Source organism: Cervus elaphus, chromosome 20, assembly GCF_910594005.1.
Source record: "Cervus elaphus chromosome 20, mCerEla1.1, whole genome shotgun sequence".
Lineage (NCBI taxonomy): Eukaryota > Metazoa > Chordata > Mammalia > Artiodactyla > Cervidae > Cervus > Cervus elaphus.
In genome coordinates, this window is record NC_057834.1 from 74,121,030 (window position 1) to 74,138,195 (window position 17,166).

General features: G+C 37.9%; 1 protein-coding gene across 1 annotated transcript in view; it reads right to left on the reverse strand.

Annotated features, from left to right (window-relative positions):
- The window catches only part of BRDT (bromodomain testis associated), a 54,472-nt gene that overhangs the window by 2,314 nt on the left and 34,992 nt on the right, over positions 1 to 17,166 (reverse strand). Inside the window, exons 15-18 of the mRNA XM_043877199.1 lie at positions 15,750 to 15,921; positions 8,299 to 8,405; positions 5,000 to 5,205; positions 4,267 to 4,441 (exon numbers count right to left, since the gene is read on the reverse strand). Of these exons, the coding sequence (XP_043733134.1) occupies positions 4,267 to 4,441; positions 5,000 to 5,205; positions 8,299 to 8,405; positions 15,750 to 15,921 (660 nt within the window). The remainder of the gene's footprint in view (positions 1 to 4,266; positions 4,442 to 4,999; positions 5,206 to 8,298; positions 8,406 to 15,749; positions 15,922 to 17,166) is intronic.

Below are 17,166 nucleotides of genomic sequence, written 5' to 3' on the forward strand. Positions count from 1 at the left end.
CTTCAACCATTCAAACTTAAGATCAAAACTTGGGTCAAGGGAACTGGCAGAGGCTCTCCTAGGGAGCTAATGCTAGATGTCAAGTTATTGCTGCCATTTACAGTACCAATCTGGTCCAGAAGCTGCAGCATAAGAGTTTGGAGTGTTAAGAATGATAGTAGGTAGCTCCAAAGTCAAGTTTTTAATTGTCAAGCTGCTAGAGGTGACATTTCTAGTCACATTTCAGTGGGTTCCAGAAAAATGCTTGGGATTTTAGAAATACCAGATTACCTAGTTGGGTTGTTGGGTAGGAGGAAGCTTGCTGAGATAACACTTGTGGGTAGCTAAAGTCAGGCCCTTGTGAGTACCAAAAGGAAAAATTCCTAGGTCACTAGTGAAATACTTCTAGTAAAGTACTAATTAAATTTTAATAAAAAACTTCAAAAAATGTATAAAAATTTGCTAATTAATTAAAATTCAACAAAATGAAAAACTGACTTCCTTAGTTGCATTACCCATGTTTTAAGTCCTCAATAACATGTAGCTAGTTGCTATTATAGTTGATTGAGTTAAGCACATTCCTGTAATTGTAGAAAGTTCTGTAACAAAGATCCTCAATCCCCAGGTCACAGACTGGTACCAGTCCATGGCCTCTTAGGAACTGGGCCACACAGCAGGATGTGAATGCCAGGCAAGCGAGTGACGCCTCATTGGTATTTACAGCTGCTTCCCACCGCTCACATTACCACTTGAGACTGCAAATGACAGTGGCCGTAAGGTATGTTTGAGCTCGCTCACATCTCGACACATGTCACACCTCCACACACGTCACACCTCCCCACACCCTGGATCAAGTCAAGGCAGAATGTCCTGGACTGCCCAAAAAGCACTGAAAAGCCTGCTTCCGTTTTCAACATCCTGTCATTGTGAAGCAGTGACAGCAACCAAAGTGAGATTATGGAGTAGACTGGACACAAGCAACACACTTCAGACGTCACTGTCTCCCATCCCCCGGGATGGGATCTAGTTGCAGGAAGACAAGCTCAGGGCTCTCATTGATTCTGCATCTTGGTGAGCTGTATAATTATTTCATTATATATCACAGTATAATAATAATAATAGAAATAAAGTACATAATAAGTGTAATGCACTTGAATCATCTTAGTAAGCAACCCACCCGAGTCTGTGGAAAAATTGTCTTCCACAAAACTAGTCCCTGGTGCCAAAGATTGGGTACTGCTGCTCTAAAGTAAACTCCATCATATGTTACAACACTGGTCAATACAGTTTGTTTCTGTCTTCACGTTATAAATAAGCTGATAAAACTTGTGTTTTATTTCCTAGGAAATTCATTTGTATCATAAGCAATATTACATGTGTGCCTGTGTGCTCAGTTGCTTAGTCATGTCTCTTTGTGACCCCATGGACTACAGCCCACCAGACTCCTCTGTCCATGGAATTTTTCAGGCAAGAATACTGGAGTGGGTTGCCGTTTCCTTCTCCTGGGGATCTTCCAGACCCAGGCATCAAACCCTGTCTCCTGCATTGGCAGGTGGATTCTTTACCACTGAGCCATCTGGTAAGCCCAGTCAACACTACAGCAAAAGCCAATGACTTTTTTCTTCTGAAACTAGCATTTCTGTGTGACCTGTGAATTCACATGACCTTTCCAGGATTACAAAAATATCCAGCACTCAACAAGATAAAATTTATATCTGGCATCAATGATTACCAGGTAAGTAAAGGAGGAGAAAAACATTATCGTAAAGGAGATTAATCAATCAATTGAAACCAACAAATGTCAGAATTAGCAGAGAACCCATTAAACAATTATGATAATTGTTCAAAAGTTTAATAGAGTTAACTAAAAACATTAAAAATACCCAAATCAAACTTCTTGATATGATGACTATAATGTCTGAGATGGGACAACTTCAAGTGGTCTAATACAAAAGTAACTGGAATCACTAAAGATTCCAACTATGCAACATTCTGGAAATGGCAAAACTATGGCAGTAAAAAGAGTGGCTGCAAAGGTTCAGGAGGGAGGGGTGAACATAAGGAGAACAGGGAAGTTTCAGCAAAGGGAGAGTACCATAATGGTTGCCGTACCACAGTGGTTGATGTATGTCATTATATATTTGTCAAAACCCATAAATTACAACACAAAGAGTGAACCCTGATGCAAACTATGGACTTTGCTTGATAAACCAAGATTGACAATGGTGTGGCAATGTTAATTCATAGATCGTGTAACAGATGTCCCACACTAATGTGGGAGAGACCGTGTTGGTAGGGAAGGGGGAGGAACATGTAGGAACTCTACTGTCACTCAGTTTTGCTGTGAATCTAAAACACTTTAGAAGTCCTTAAAGGAATAGGAAAATCAAACCATTGGAAATCTAGATCTAAATGAATAAAAACACTGGAAATGGTAACTAGGTAAATACAAGTTTTTTAAAAATGTCATTTAAACTTTGAGAGATAATTTGACGGCTTAAACAATAGCCTAAAGGCTGGAAGGGAGGAAGTGGAACTATACTATTTTAAGGATATTATACTAAATGTGAAGTGGTGTAATATAAGTTGAAAGAAGACTGTGACAGCTAAACTATCAATATATATGATAAACCATAAAGCAACCACTAAAGTAACAAAGAGTTACTTATAATAAGCCAATAAAGGAAAAAAAAAGGAATCATAAAAATACTTATTAATCTAAAAGAGTGCAGAGAAAAAAAGAATAGATGACACACATAAAAAATAAGATGAACTCAAATGTAACCATATCAATAATCATATTGAATGTAATTGGTTAAACATTCCTGTAAAAGGCAGAAATTGGATTTTTTTTTAAAGGCAAGACTACACTATATGTTGCAAGAAAATAATTTTAAATATGAAGCACAGATAAGTTAAAAGAATGGAAAAAATGTTTGCACCATGCCAACACTAGTCTTAAAAAAGGTGAAATTGTTACATTTCAGAGAAAATAATATTACTTGGAATAAAAAAAGTCATTTTATAATGAAAGGGGGTCAGTTAATCAAGAGGATATAACAGTCCTATATGTTTACGTACCGAAGAACAACTTCAAAATATAGGAAATAAAATTGATAGAATTGCAAGGGTAAAAAGCCAAGCCTATAATTATATCGTCATAGGTACCAATGCCCTTTCTCCATATTTGATAGAACAAACAGGCAGAAAATCAGCAAGAAGTTAACAGACTTGAAAAAACATTATCAACCAACTTGTCCTGTTTAATGCCCTACCCAACAGAAGCAGAATGCACATTCTTCTAAGTGCATACAGAATATTTACCAAGGTAGATCATAATCTGGGCCATAAAACAAGTCTTATTATTAGTGAATTTAAAATAATTCAAGACATTGTGTGTTCTCTAACCACAATGGAATTCAATTAGAAATCACTACTTTTCTATTATTTTCACTAGCTAGAAAATTTCCAAATATTTGGAAAACTAAGTAACACACTTCTAAATAATCCACAGATAAAAGGAAGAATTCTACACTTTTTAAATATTGAAAAGTGAAAGTTGAAAGTGAAGTCGCACAGTCTTGTCTGATTCTTTGTGACCCCATGGACTGTAGCCTACCAGGCTTCTCCGTCGATGGGATTTTCTAGGCAAGAGTACTGGAGTGGATTGCCATTTCCTTGGACACCTTAAACAGAGTTTTGTGGGTTTTTTTGTTTGTTTGTTTCCAGTTTCATCAAGGTATAACTGACATATAACTTGATGCAGAGTTGAACTAAATAAACACCAAGATGGCATATCTTTTGGCCAAAATTCACAGGTAGTTTATAGGTTTTTCAAGAATAATAACAATATGTGATTTTACCTTTGTGCCAGGCATTTTCAGATGTGCTTAATACAAGTAAATTCATTTCACCTTTTACCTTTATTATCCCTACTATATTATCCCTATTATTGTGCCATGAGGCACAAGGAGGTTAAATGAATAGCCCAGGCTCTAAGGTCTGCTTATTGGAAGAGCCAGGATTTGAACCCAAAGTTCAAACCCAAACCCAAAGGCTCGAGAATTGATACTCTATTATTATACTATGCTTCTGTCATTTGACTATGAAATTTTAATTTTACTCTCTGATTTTAGAATGAACTTGATCCTCACTAAAGTAGTAACTCCTCACACTAAAGAGGTAATTGTTACTGAAGAACCACCTAGAATACATCTTTGAACATGTAAAGACACTGCTCTGTTAAATCTTTCCTTTGTTAGATTCAGTAAACTAAAATTTACTTACTGCTTCTCTTCTCCTCCGCTCTTGCTCTTTCTCCCGTGCTAAATTTCGGTCTTTGAGAAGCCACAGTTTGCTTTTATCTTGAGCTTCCTGTGACTGCTGATGTTCTTTCTGCTCTTCTCCAAGACACTTGTTTTGCATTTTATTTGGAAAAGATTCTAGAGTGAAGCCATGGTCCCTTAAGAAACAGGAAAGTGAAAAGTAGGTTTCAAGCTCCTTAAAACCTTTTATTATGAAGATACATTGTTAAATGACAAATATAAAGCAGTGTTCTAGATGTCCTTCTTCATGTTATGACATTATTTTTTAATATTTCTGATGTCAAATTTTACATAGGGCAATATATGTTAACAAAGAGAAGGTTTTGGAAAATTATGACCAAAGTTTACCATTATCTTCTTATACATAGAATGGAAACAATATTAAGACATTTCTGGAAAATAATGATACCATCATAATTCAGTAATATTAGTATTTTTAATAGCTTCTTTAATCACTTGATTATTTATATCCCCTTTAAAATAGGTATTACTACTTAATTTTTTAAAAATTAGTAAAAATTCACTTTTTTAAATATAATTTGCTCTGTGGTCTAATAGCTGAATATAGTCACTTACAAAAAAGAAATTTAATATATTTAAAATACACAAATAACAACTATATATATATATATATATATATTTAAAATACATGTCCATATCTCCCCAAATCTCCACTAATCCAATAAATTACAGACCTCTGATTTTCTTGAAATACTTTTGGTTCCTTTGTATTCTGTTCCAGATGTTTTTGTATTAGTTCCTGTGTTCGAGCTCTTACTTCCTTTTCTATTGCTGCTTTTCTAAACTGGTTGAAGAGCTCATCTGATGATTTCAGTACACCTGATGTTTTCACTGGTTTGCCTAAACTTTTCCAAGAATCTGCATTCTTGATCTTTATATCCTAAAACAAATATTTGATTCAGTATACATCTAAAGATGTCAACTATTTGGAAGAAAAACATTATTTTTGATATAGATAAAAAATAAAGATTCCAAAGGCTTTAGGTAATTTTACTAAAGTTAAAGGTTACTAAAGTAGAAAAAAAAACAGGATAATAAATTAGCTAAATTCAATTTATTCATCTAAGACCAAATTAAAACAGCATGCTTGACAGTTAATTTAATATGAAACATATATTAAGGGTATGATAATCTATAAAGAATATAAAAATTAACTGGTCACTGTAATCAAGACATTTATGAACAACAAGGTCCTACTGTATAGCACACAGACAACTATAATCAATATTCCATGACCATAATGGAAAATGTGTGTGTGTATGTATTATATATATATATGTATATATGAATCACTTTGCAGTAATTAACACTATAAATCAACTATATTTCAATACAAAATTAAGTTACAAATCTTAAAAAAAATTATAATTCTATGCAAAAATTAACGCAAGTATACAAGTGATTAATCAGAGGCAAAGTAAGATGATGGCAAAAAGAATGTAAGAAGTAAGAATGGTACAGTATTTGTTGAAAACCCTCTGACATAGCTTTGTTTTCCTCTCTTTGGTATGAAGAAAAGAATTAACTGCTTGTGATCGCTCTTCTTAATGGAGACAGGCCAAGGTAAAGGTCAGTGGCTGACCAACAGAAATGTATGTAGTTGAAAATCTTCCAGTACCACATTTTTTTTTAAAAAGTAAACTTTTAATAATATATTTTATTAAAGGAGTCAAAACATCCTTCCTCACCCCTAACACACACACACAAACCTTCACCATTGGTCACCCAGTTGTATTTATGAAGTCTTTCTTATATGTTGCCAATAAAACCTGTTTTTGTTCCTACCCATGGAATGGACTAAATACTAGTTTCACACTTCACTTTTCTATTGAGTCAGGTAAAGAATATTTGCCTTCAGATAGAGACATAAAATAGAACAGGTAATACATGGTAGTATACTTAATAGGAAATAGAGGGAGGATGAAACCCTGGTCTCTGGCTTTGTCCTTAAAATGTCTATTTAACTGCAATACAATTCTGGCAGACCCTAAAACAGGAAAGTTCATATTTGGGTTTGGAGTATGGGACAGTTTCTCAGATATTACAGAGAAGAATAAGAAGATTTTGAGGTGAGAATGGAAAGCATTCCTCACTGAAGGAAGAACACAGGCATATGCTTAAGACTGAAAAGCTAAATTGGAGTCACAATGTAAAGGTGCTTAGTCTTCATTTTGAAGTCGAGGCTAGAAACTATTGAAGGTTTTGTATATAATAATTATATGATCAGAGCAATACATCAAGAAGTACAGTTAAAAGAATGTTAAAAGCAGAATGGGGACTTCCCTGTGGTACAGTGGATAAGAATTCGCCTGCTAGTGCAGGGGACATAGGTTCAATCCCTGGTCTGTGAAGATTCCACATGCCATGGAGCAACTAAAGCCATGTACCACAACTACCGTGCCCATGTTCTAGGGCCTGCATGCCATAACTACAGAGCCTGCATGCTGGAACTACTGAAGCCCATGTGCCTAGAGTCTGTACTTCACAACAAGAGAAGACAATGCAATGAGAAGCCTGGGCACTGTGATGAAGACCCAGTGCAACCAAAAATAAATAAATAAAAATAGATTAGAACAAGGAGGGTTTCAAGTTAGCCTGCAGTTATAAATAATACAAAGAGCTTACATTGAAGGCAATAAAGCCTGGTCTATGAAGTGGAAGTGGAAAAGGAAACATCTTGAAAATAAAATTAGCAATTCCTTGACTTCAGGAGACTGAGAAATCCAAAAGGATTAAAACTCACAGGATGCCAGGTCTAGAAGTATATATTTGAGTCATCTGCAGAGAGACCATAATGGAAATCACCACAGTGGATATTCAGAGAGAGAAGTAGTAGAAGACCCTGATTTCCTCACACCATCAAGACTTTGGGAGGGATGCAGCAATTTCAGACATCATTGGTTCTTCTGATAGGGCTTTACAGGGATGGGGCAATAGCTAGATCTGAGGTAGAATTAAGGTACTGCTTTTCAGTTGAGGGTGACTCCTTTGCCCAGGGAGGACACATGGTGACGTCAGTCAAGTTTCTGGTTGTCACACAGTGGTGAAGACAAGGGTGTTACTAGCAGCTAGTGGGTAGAGCTGAGGGTCCCTGTGAAGCATCCCACAATGTATAGACCCTACTCTCAACGAAAACTTATCCAGTCCAAAATGTCAATAGGAAATGATGGAAGGGAGGAAGGGAGAGGAAAAAGTGGGGATATGTGAATATCTCATTCATGGTCAGTTTCTGACAGTTTTGAGAGTCACTTTGACTTTAAGGAGATCAAACCAGCTCTCCTAAAGGAAATCAACCCTGACTATGCTAAAGCTGAAATTCCAATACTTTGGTCATCTGATGCGAAGAGCCGACTCACTGGAAAAGACCCTGATGCTGGGAAAGACTGAAGGCAAAAGATGAAAGGGCGGCAGAGGATGAGATCGTTAGATAACATCACTAACTCAGTGGACGTGAATTTGAGTAAAATCTGGGACATAGTGGACAGGGGAACCTTGTGAGCCGCAGGCCATGGGATCACAAAGAATCGGACACAACTTAGTGACTGAAAAACAACAACTATATTCAAATGTCTAGAATAGTACCTGATTTATCTACTGTATCCCAAACATCTAGAAAACTTGTTGAAAGACTGATCAATGTGTGGTCTGAGATTAAGTGCACAGAAGACTCCATGAGGAAATCACCTACAACAGATTGTAAAAGCTAGTTTTATAACATGTTTAAAAATAAGGATAGCTGGCAAATACCAGCATTCAAGAATTTAAAATTAAATACAAATATGAGGACTGATGGTAGAGGGTGGGGAAAGGTGTTGCTCACAGTTTAACTTCTGTTTTTTAACAAATAAGCAAAAGTTAAGTCTTAGAGATCCAAAATTCATTCAAATTAGCACTTAAAATACCTCTGTGCCATTTCTGTATTCAATTGTAAATTTCTTCAAAATCTGTGAGAAAAAAATAACGTTATTCTTACCTTCTGCACTGGAACTCGACCCTGATACTCTGATTCTAACATCACTGTGTCATTATCGCTGGACTGAGGCATCACAGTTAGGCCGTTCAGAAGTTGTTCAGAATCATCTAGATGCACACATTTTAAGAACAGTACAGTCAAGTTAATATATTTCGTCTTGATTCTCCACAGTTTGACATTTTCCCCCTTTCTATGTTAGAAACTATGAAAACAAAATAACCAGTATTTTTATGCTTCTTAATTTTGGGGTATCGTTAGTTGGAGAATTGTAACACTGTAAAATAAACATTTTTCACTTGAAATTTTACCTCCCTATATTTCTTCCTTTTTTTTTGGCTGGGGAGGCAGTCAACATAAAGTATAGATGACATTTTGGATGGTTTGCCTTGGAAACGAACTGAAACATCTGTTATTTTTGATACAGACTCATGTACTGCATTTCAGACTCTTTTGTTGACTATGAGGGCTACTCCATTTCTTCTAAGGGATTCTTGCCCACAGTAGTAGCTATAATGGTCATCTGAATTAAATTCGCCCATTCCTGTCCATTTTTGTTCACTGATTCCTAAGATGTCAATGTTCACTCTTGCCATCTCCTGCTTGACCACATCCAATTTACCTTGATTCATGGACCTAACATTTCAGGTTCATGTGATATATTGTTCTTTACAGCACTGGACTGTATTTTCACCACCAGACACATCCACAACTGAGTGTCATTTCTGCTTTGGCCCAGCTGCTACATTCTTTCTGGAGCTATTAATAATTGGCCTCTGCTCTTCCCTAGTAGCATATTGACCTGGGGGGTTCATCTTTTGGTGTCATATCATTTTTCCTTTTCGTACTGTTCATGGGGTTTTCATGGCAAGGAAACTGGAGTGGGTTGCCATTTCCTCCTCCAGTGGACCACAATTTGTCAGAACTCTTCACTATGACCCGTCCGTCTTAGGTGGCCCTGCACGGCATGGTTCATAGCTTCATTGAGTTACACAAGCCCCTTCGCCACGACAAGGCTGTGATCCATGAAGGGGTTTACATGCCATAATAAGTGGAAGATGATCAATGTATGGCATACCTGAGTAAGTAGGAAGACTGCTGCAAGCCTATTGCTGAAAGCTGAGGGTAGAGGGGATCCTACTTTAGTAAGCCTGTGCTTCAGAATCTGGCTAGAAAAGCCTGGAGCAAAGTAAAATGATAAAGGCTTAAGGATGTAACTTCAGAGTACTATCAGTATATACAGCAGGCAGATAAAAGTAGGTCTCTGTAAAGAACATTCAGAGATGTAATGATCAAGAGAACAGTGTCACAGAAACCAAGTATATTAAGGATCTGACTGAAAAACAACTTCATAGGAATGCCCTCTGGCACCTTAAAACACTACAAAGCTCATTCTTCATCAGACATCTGTTATTCATCTGTGTTCCAGGTCTGTCAACCTGGACCCATATCCAGTCCTGGGTTATGGACTGAGCCCCAAAGTGTATACACCTTTAGTTATTAAAACTTGGCATTATATTCATCTTTAGTACACCTGCTCACTCAACCTTTGTGCTTTCTTTCAACTTTTCCCTTTTTCTATCACTTAATTTTTTTGTACTACTTTAATAGCTTAGTTTTTAGCCTTCTTCTCTGGTCTCTATTCCCCATCCCTCCAACTGACCTACACAATACTGGCAGATTAATTGCACTTAAGCACACATTTTGTTCCAGAAATCTTCATTGGCTCTCCACTAACTATACCATTACAATTAAGTCCAAGGTCTCTAGAAATTAAGGTTATTTATGACCTGAACCTGATCTATTGGCCAAAAAGTTCCTTTGGTTTTTAAATAAAAATAGAAGACACATTTTTCATTTTCACCAAGAACTACTGAACAACATATTCACCATTTTGTTCTACTACCTTCTACCATTTTTCAGGTAATTTCATAATTTCATCTTCCCCAAACTTTTTATCTTTTTGAACAACGAACTGTTCCAGGTGACTTTTATAGTCTTCCAGGGAATTGAAATTTTTTCCATTAAGAGAATTTTGTAAAGATCAAAATAAATTGAAGATTACACCTTTTCTGGGGTTCCCAGGTGGCACAGTGGTAAAGAATTCCTGTCAATGCAGGAGATGCAAGAGATGAGGGTTTGATCCCTCGGTCAGGAATATCCCCCTGGAGTAGGAAATGGCAACCCACTCCAGTATTCTTGCCTGGAAAACTTCATGGACAGAGAAGCCTGGCAGTCTACAGTCCATCATATTGCAAAGAGTCAGACATAACTAAGCACACACATATGCATCTGTATGCTATCTGTTAGTTAATTCCAGACACTTTATGTCAAGTGCTGTTTTCAGTTGGTCTAACTGGAAGCAGTACTCCTTGGAATTAATCATTTGGTTTTCTGGAAGGAGCTCATAATAGGGGACTCCCTTCCAATCCCTCCACATATACAACATCTTCTTTGGATGAAGACCGGTCTTTGGAATGGTGGGGAGACCACCTGCAATGCAGGAGACCAGGTTAATCCCTGCACTAGTTCCATCTCTAGGTCAGGAAGATCCTCTCGAGAAGGAAATGGCAACCCACTCCAGTAGCCCGGCCTGGAAAATCTCATGGACAGAGGAGCCTGGTGGGCTACTGTCCGTGGAGATGCAAAAGAGTCAGACACAACTTAGTGACTAAACGACAACAAATACAGAAATATTCATCTTTCAAAGAGATCAGGTAATTTCTGCCTCCTTCACCTCCTTAAATTTTACTTTCATTTCTTTTTGGGCAAATTATTTTTACTTTATATACCAAAGTTGGGCACAATAAAGGACAGAAATGGTATGGACCTAACAGAAGCAGAAGATATTAAGGAGAGGTGGCAAGAATACACAGAAGAATTATACAAAAAAGATCTTCATGACCCAGATAACCATGATGGTGTGATCACTCACCTAGAGCCAGACATCCTGGAATGTGAAGTCAAATGGGCCTTAGGAAGCATCACTATGAACAAAGCTAGTGGAGGTGGAATGGAATTCCAGTGGAGCTATTTCAAATCCTAAAAGATGATGCTGTGAAACTGCTGCACTCAATATGCCAGCAAATTTGGAAAATTCACAGGACTGGCCACAAGGTCAGTTTTCATTCCAATCCCAAAGAAAAGCAATGCCAAAGAATGTTCAAATTACTGCACAATTGCCCTTATCTCACACGCCAGCAAAGTAATGCTCAAAATTCTCCAAGCCAGGCTTCAACAGTACGTGAACTGAGAACTTCCAGATGTTCAAGCTAGATTTAGAAAAGGCAGAAGGAACCAGAGATCAAACTGCCAACATCCGCTGAAACACTGAAAAAACAAAAGAGTTCCAGAAAAACATCTACTTTTGCTTTATTGACCATGCCAAAGCCTTTGACTGTGTGGATCACAACAAACTGGAAAATTCCCGTCCACATGTCCTGCCTCCTGAGAAATCTGTATGCAGGTCAAGAAGCAACAGTTAGAACTGGACATGGAACAACAGACTGGTTCCAAATTGGGAAAGGAGTATGTCAAGGCTGTATGTTGTCACCCTGTTTATTTAACTTATATGCAGAGTACATCATGAGAAATGCTGGGCTGGATGAAGCACAAGCTGGAATCAAGACTGCTGGGGGAAATGTCAATAACCTCAGATATGCAGATGATACCACCCTTATGGCAGAAAGTGAAGAAGAACTAAAGAGTCTCTTGATGAAAGTGAAAGAGGAGAGTGAAAAAGCTGGCTTAAAGCTCAACATTCAGAAAACTAAGATCATGGCATCCAGTCCCATCACTTCATGGCAAACAGATGGGGAAACAATGGAAACAGTGACAGATTTTCTTTTCTTGGGCTCCAAAACCACTGCAAATGGTGACTGCAGCCATGAAATTAAGACACTTGCTCCTTGGAAGGAAAGGTATGGCCAACCTAGACAGCATATTAAAAAGCAGAGACATTACTTTGCCAACAAAGGTCCATCAAGTCAAAGCTGTGGTTTTTCCAGTACTCATGTATGGATGTGAGAGTTGGACTATAAAGAAAGCTGAGCACTGAAGAATTGATGCTTTTGAACTGTGATGCTGGAGAAGACTCTTGAGATTCCCTTGGACAGCAAGGAGATCCACCCAGTCCATCCTAAAGGAAATCAGTCCTGAATATTCACTGGAAGGATTGATGCTGAAGCTGAAACTCCAATACTTTGGCCACTTGATGCGAAAAACCAACTCATTTGAAAAGACCCTGATGCTGGGAAAGATTGAAGGCAGGAGGAGAAAGGGACAGCAGAGGATGAGATGGTCGGATGGCATCACGGACTTGATGGACATGAGTTTGAGTGAGCTCCAGGAGTTGGTGATGGACAGGGAAGCCTGTCGTGCTGCAGTCCATGGGGTCGCAAAGAGTCGGACACGACTGAGCGACTGAACAATCATATAAAAGCAGAAATTGAAGAAAATACAAGAAAATACAACTGATCCAATTGAAGACTTAGTCAAAGCCTGATATTTCATAGATAGGATGTTAAAATAGGAACAAAAGACTGTTAAATATAAATGTATACTCACACACCCACAGCCACACACATATATATATTTGGCTGCACCAGGTCTTAGTTGTAGCACGCCGAATCTTTAGTTGTAGCATGTGGGATCTAGTTCCCCGACCAGGGATTGAACCCAGGCCCCTGCATTGGGAGTGTGGAGTCTCAGCCACAGGACCACCAGGAAAGTCTCCAAAGACCATTTAGACTGCATTCTTTCCATTACTTTTCAGTGTCTATTCTTCTTCAAAGCTATCCCCACCATTCTCCTATGAATTTGCTATAATGAAAACAATGTTTCCCTATCCAACTGACATTCAGACACATTCAAATCTCTCACATTTCAAAGTCCAAAACAAAACAATCTCTCTTCTAGTCTTACAAAAACAAACACCTGTCTTCCTGGTTAAAGCCATAGCCATCCTCCCATTCTCTTCACCAGCAAACTTCCAAGTGGACTGGTTTATGTTCAGATTCCATTACTCTCAATTTACAAGAATCTGCCTCTGCTCCATCACAATGGCCACAAAAGAAGCTTTTGTAAAATCAAAACAAACAAACAAACAAAAAAACACCCGCAAAAACAAAAAACCCAGAGTATCACATTGCCAACTATAACCTTCTCTCCTCATTCCTCACAGTACTTTAATGCTTTGTACAAGGACGTGATACTTGTGATGGTTTCCTCCTAAAAACGTATCTGCCGGGTTTCTATTATACCATTTTTCCTTTTCCTCTAGGTTTTGATTACCTCTTGTTTTAACATTCATTTTTTTCTACTTTTACTGAGGGAGTCTGGTTACCTAGAATTTGTTCTTGACCTTTCTCTTCCTGCTTTGTATCTTTTCCTTCGTTCTTACGGCTTCAAACAGCTTCTATATATTCCTAAATATAGTTCCTGTTATACCCTGTTAGTTCCAGAAACCTATTTCTAGTTATATATTTCCAATTAGATATTCTGCAATATCTTAAATGTGGTGGTGCTAGTGTTAAAGAACTTGCCTGCCAATACAAGAGACTTAAAAAGATGTGGGTTCGATCCCTGGGTGGGGAAGATCCCCTGGAGTGTTGAGGACACGGCAACCCACTCCAGTATTCCTGCCTGGAGAATCCCATGGACAGAGGAGCCAGGTGGGCTACAGCCTATAGGGTCACAAAGAGTCAGATATGACTAAGGCTTAGCACATAAACATGTCCAAAATGAAAAATCCCTTTTATTTTCAAGCCAGCTATTGGATAATACTCTGGTAAGGCACTGATTCTAATAAAGCTTAGTAATTCTGCCACAGAAATATCTAATTTATCCACATCCTTTTTGTACTTACTGCCTTAGTTTTTGGTCATCATAGTTTCTTTCCTAGACTACAGCACTCAGCTTCTTTACTTGGTCCCAACTATATCAGAGCATCTTCATCTTAGTTCATCCCCTATATAGCAAGCAGCAATCTCTTCCTAATGTAAAATTTGATTTTGTCATGTTCTTGTTTGAACCTGCTCGTTGTGTGCAAAATAAAAGATCCAAAATGTAGCAATGGTATTTAAGGTAATTTATGACTTAAAAACAACTACATCTTCAGTTACTCTCCTAAAGACCTTAAAAATATTTTTTCAAAAAAGAATGGATATAAACATTTCATATTTTGGATCTTTTATTTATTCTTCTTCCTGGGATACCCCCCAGTGTTGCCTCTGATATTTTTCCCCCTTATCTCCACTCCTCCAGTCAAGAGCTATAACTCAAGTTAAATACAAAATGGAATATTCTAACACAGAACAGTAGGGAGCTTTTACTGGAAGCAATAAAGGAGGATCATCATGTTCTTCCTAATCTGTGCTTCAGTAAAACATCTTAGAAATTTCTTCTGCTTTGGAGAAACTTCTGCCCTTGGAAGGTCAAATGGAAACCATGGAGCAGTCTAGACAGAAGACCTGGATATGGTATGTTCACATCTGCTCCTAGTCTAGGCCTGAATACATTTGTGTTGTCTCAAGGTTTAGGCACCCCATTAGGTGGGCTCACCCCTGTCAGAGAAGCATCTCCCTGTGCCACGCATCCCCAGGAGAACCATGATGAGAAAGGTGATAATTCACTTCTGACAAGACTAATAGATGAGACATTTATAAAGTCAAATGAATCTAACAATATAAAAATTTCCAGTTTTGGAAGATGTTTTTGGTAAATGGGAACTATCGTAGGCTACTGGGAACTACCCACTACTACTATTACTAAATGGGTATTAGTAGTGGGAACTACTACTAAATGGGAACTACCACTAGTATTTCTAGCTCAAGTTTCCTTAACTGTGAACAGTTTTTAATGTTTATAACTATTTCTCTACCTCTAGAGTCTCTAACAATCTTTTCCCCATTCTAATCTACCTTTCCAACCCACAAAGACATCATGGAAATTAGAGCAACATTTCACAAGTCTGCTCAGAGCTTGCTATGTCCGACTCTTTGCGACCCCATGGACTGTAGCCTACCAGGCTCCTCCGTCCATGGAATTCTCCAGGCAAGAATACTGGAGTGGGTTGCCATTTCCTTCTCCAGGGGATCTTCCCGACCCAGGGATCATTCCTGGGTTCCTGCATTGGAGGCAGACACTTTAACCTCTGAGCCACCAGGGAAGCCCATGAACTACAGCAGTGACAGGTTTTTATGTATGGCCCATATGCCAGTGTATATAATCTATATGAAAGTAAGTTGTGAGTGAACTGTACATATAATTTTCTTTCATTCAAATGTAATGAATACATTTGGGTATAAAGGAATATGTTTCAGGGATTATCTCTACCCTGGAATTTACTAGTTATGATTTTCAGTATTTCAGATACATAACATTTAAGATGACCTTGGCATTTTCATTTAGAAGTCAACTATTCAATCACAGCTATTTACTCATTAATTTCTTACCTAAAAGAGGCAGAATTTGTAAAGGTGAAATGTTTTCCACACTCTGTGAATGTTCTGGTTCTTGATGATTAAATACTAATTGGTGGTGGTTTGGTGGTGTTCCATTTGAACGTGCAGTCTGATGAACCGGGCTAGTTACTCCAGAGGTTGTATCTTGCACAGAAGATTTTACCTGTTAAGACAGAGTTAAACAAATCTTTCAGAGCTTTAACCACAGAAGAAGTATAACAAAATAAAAATACAAGAGAATAGAATATAACTTAACACTGTCTTTGAATATGTTATTAAAGTCACATAAATTTATAAGGTATAATTATCACGATCTTACAAATGAGAAAAGGTTTAGAAAGATTAAACAACTTGGTCATTATATAGCTTGTAAGTAGAGTCAGGCATCAAAGTCTATGGTTTTAAGTTACTAGCATACACAGACTTAACTCATATGTTATTAAACAGTGCTATTTTCAAATGTTTTCCTGTGACTTACTGAAAATAAAAACTGAGCTTTTATACCAAATCTAGAGACTAATCCACTTTTTTTACCTCCTTTTCCTTAGTGAATTAGAGCTATAAATGGAGGGTGTGTTTATTTTTAAAAAAAATCACATGGCGGTTGACCCACAGATTATCAACAAATTCTGATTGAGTATTCTGTTAACTACTAATTGGACTTCCCTTGTGGCTCAGCTGGTAAAGAATCTGCCTGCAATGCGGGAGACCTGGGTTCAATCCCTGGGTTGGGAAAATCCCCTGGAGAAGGGAAAGGCTACCACTCCAGTATGCTGGCCTGGAGAATTCCATGGACTATATAGTTGCAAAGAGTTGCACATGACTGAGCGACTTTCACTTCACTAACCACTTATTAAGAAAAGCTGTATTATAATAAATATTTATTTAATACTTGGGTGAGCCTTTTATATAGTTAATTTCTCACAATAATCCTATGAAAAGAAAGAAAGTGAAAGTGAAACCAGGGTCTCCAGCATTGCAGGCAGATTCTTTACTAGCTGAGCTACCGGGAAAGCCCATAATCCTGTTAGTTGCTCAGTTGTGTCCAACTCTTTGCAACCCTATGGACTGTACCCACCTGGCTCCTCTGTCCACAGGATTCTCCAGGCAAGAAAAATGGAGTGGGTTGCCATTTCCTTCTCCAATAATCCTATGAGTTTGGTATAGTTATTATCCCCATTTATAGTTCACAGTGGGCTTGCCTGGTGGCTCAGATGGTAAAGCGTCTGCCTGCAATGCAGGAGATCTGAGTTTGATTCCTGGGTTGGGAAGATCTCCTGGAAAAGGGAAGGGCTACCCACTCCAGTATTCTTGTCTGGAGAATTCCATGGACAGAGGAGCCTAGTGGGCTACAGTCCATGGGGTCACAAAGAGTCAGACACGACTGGGTGAGTGACTTTCATTTTCA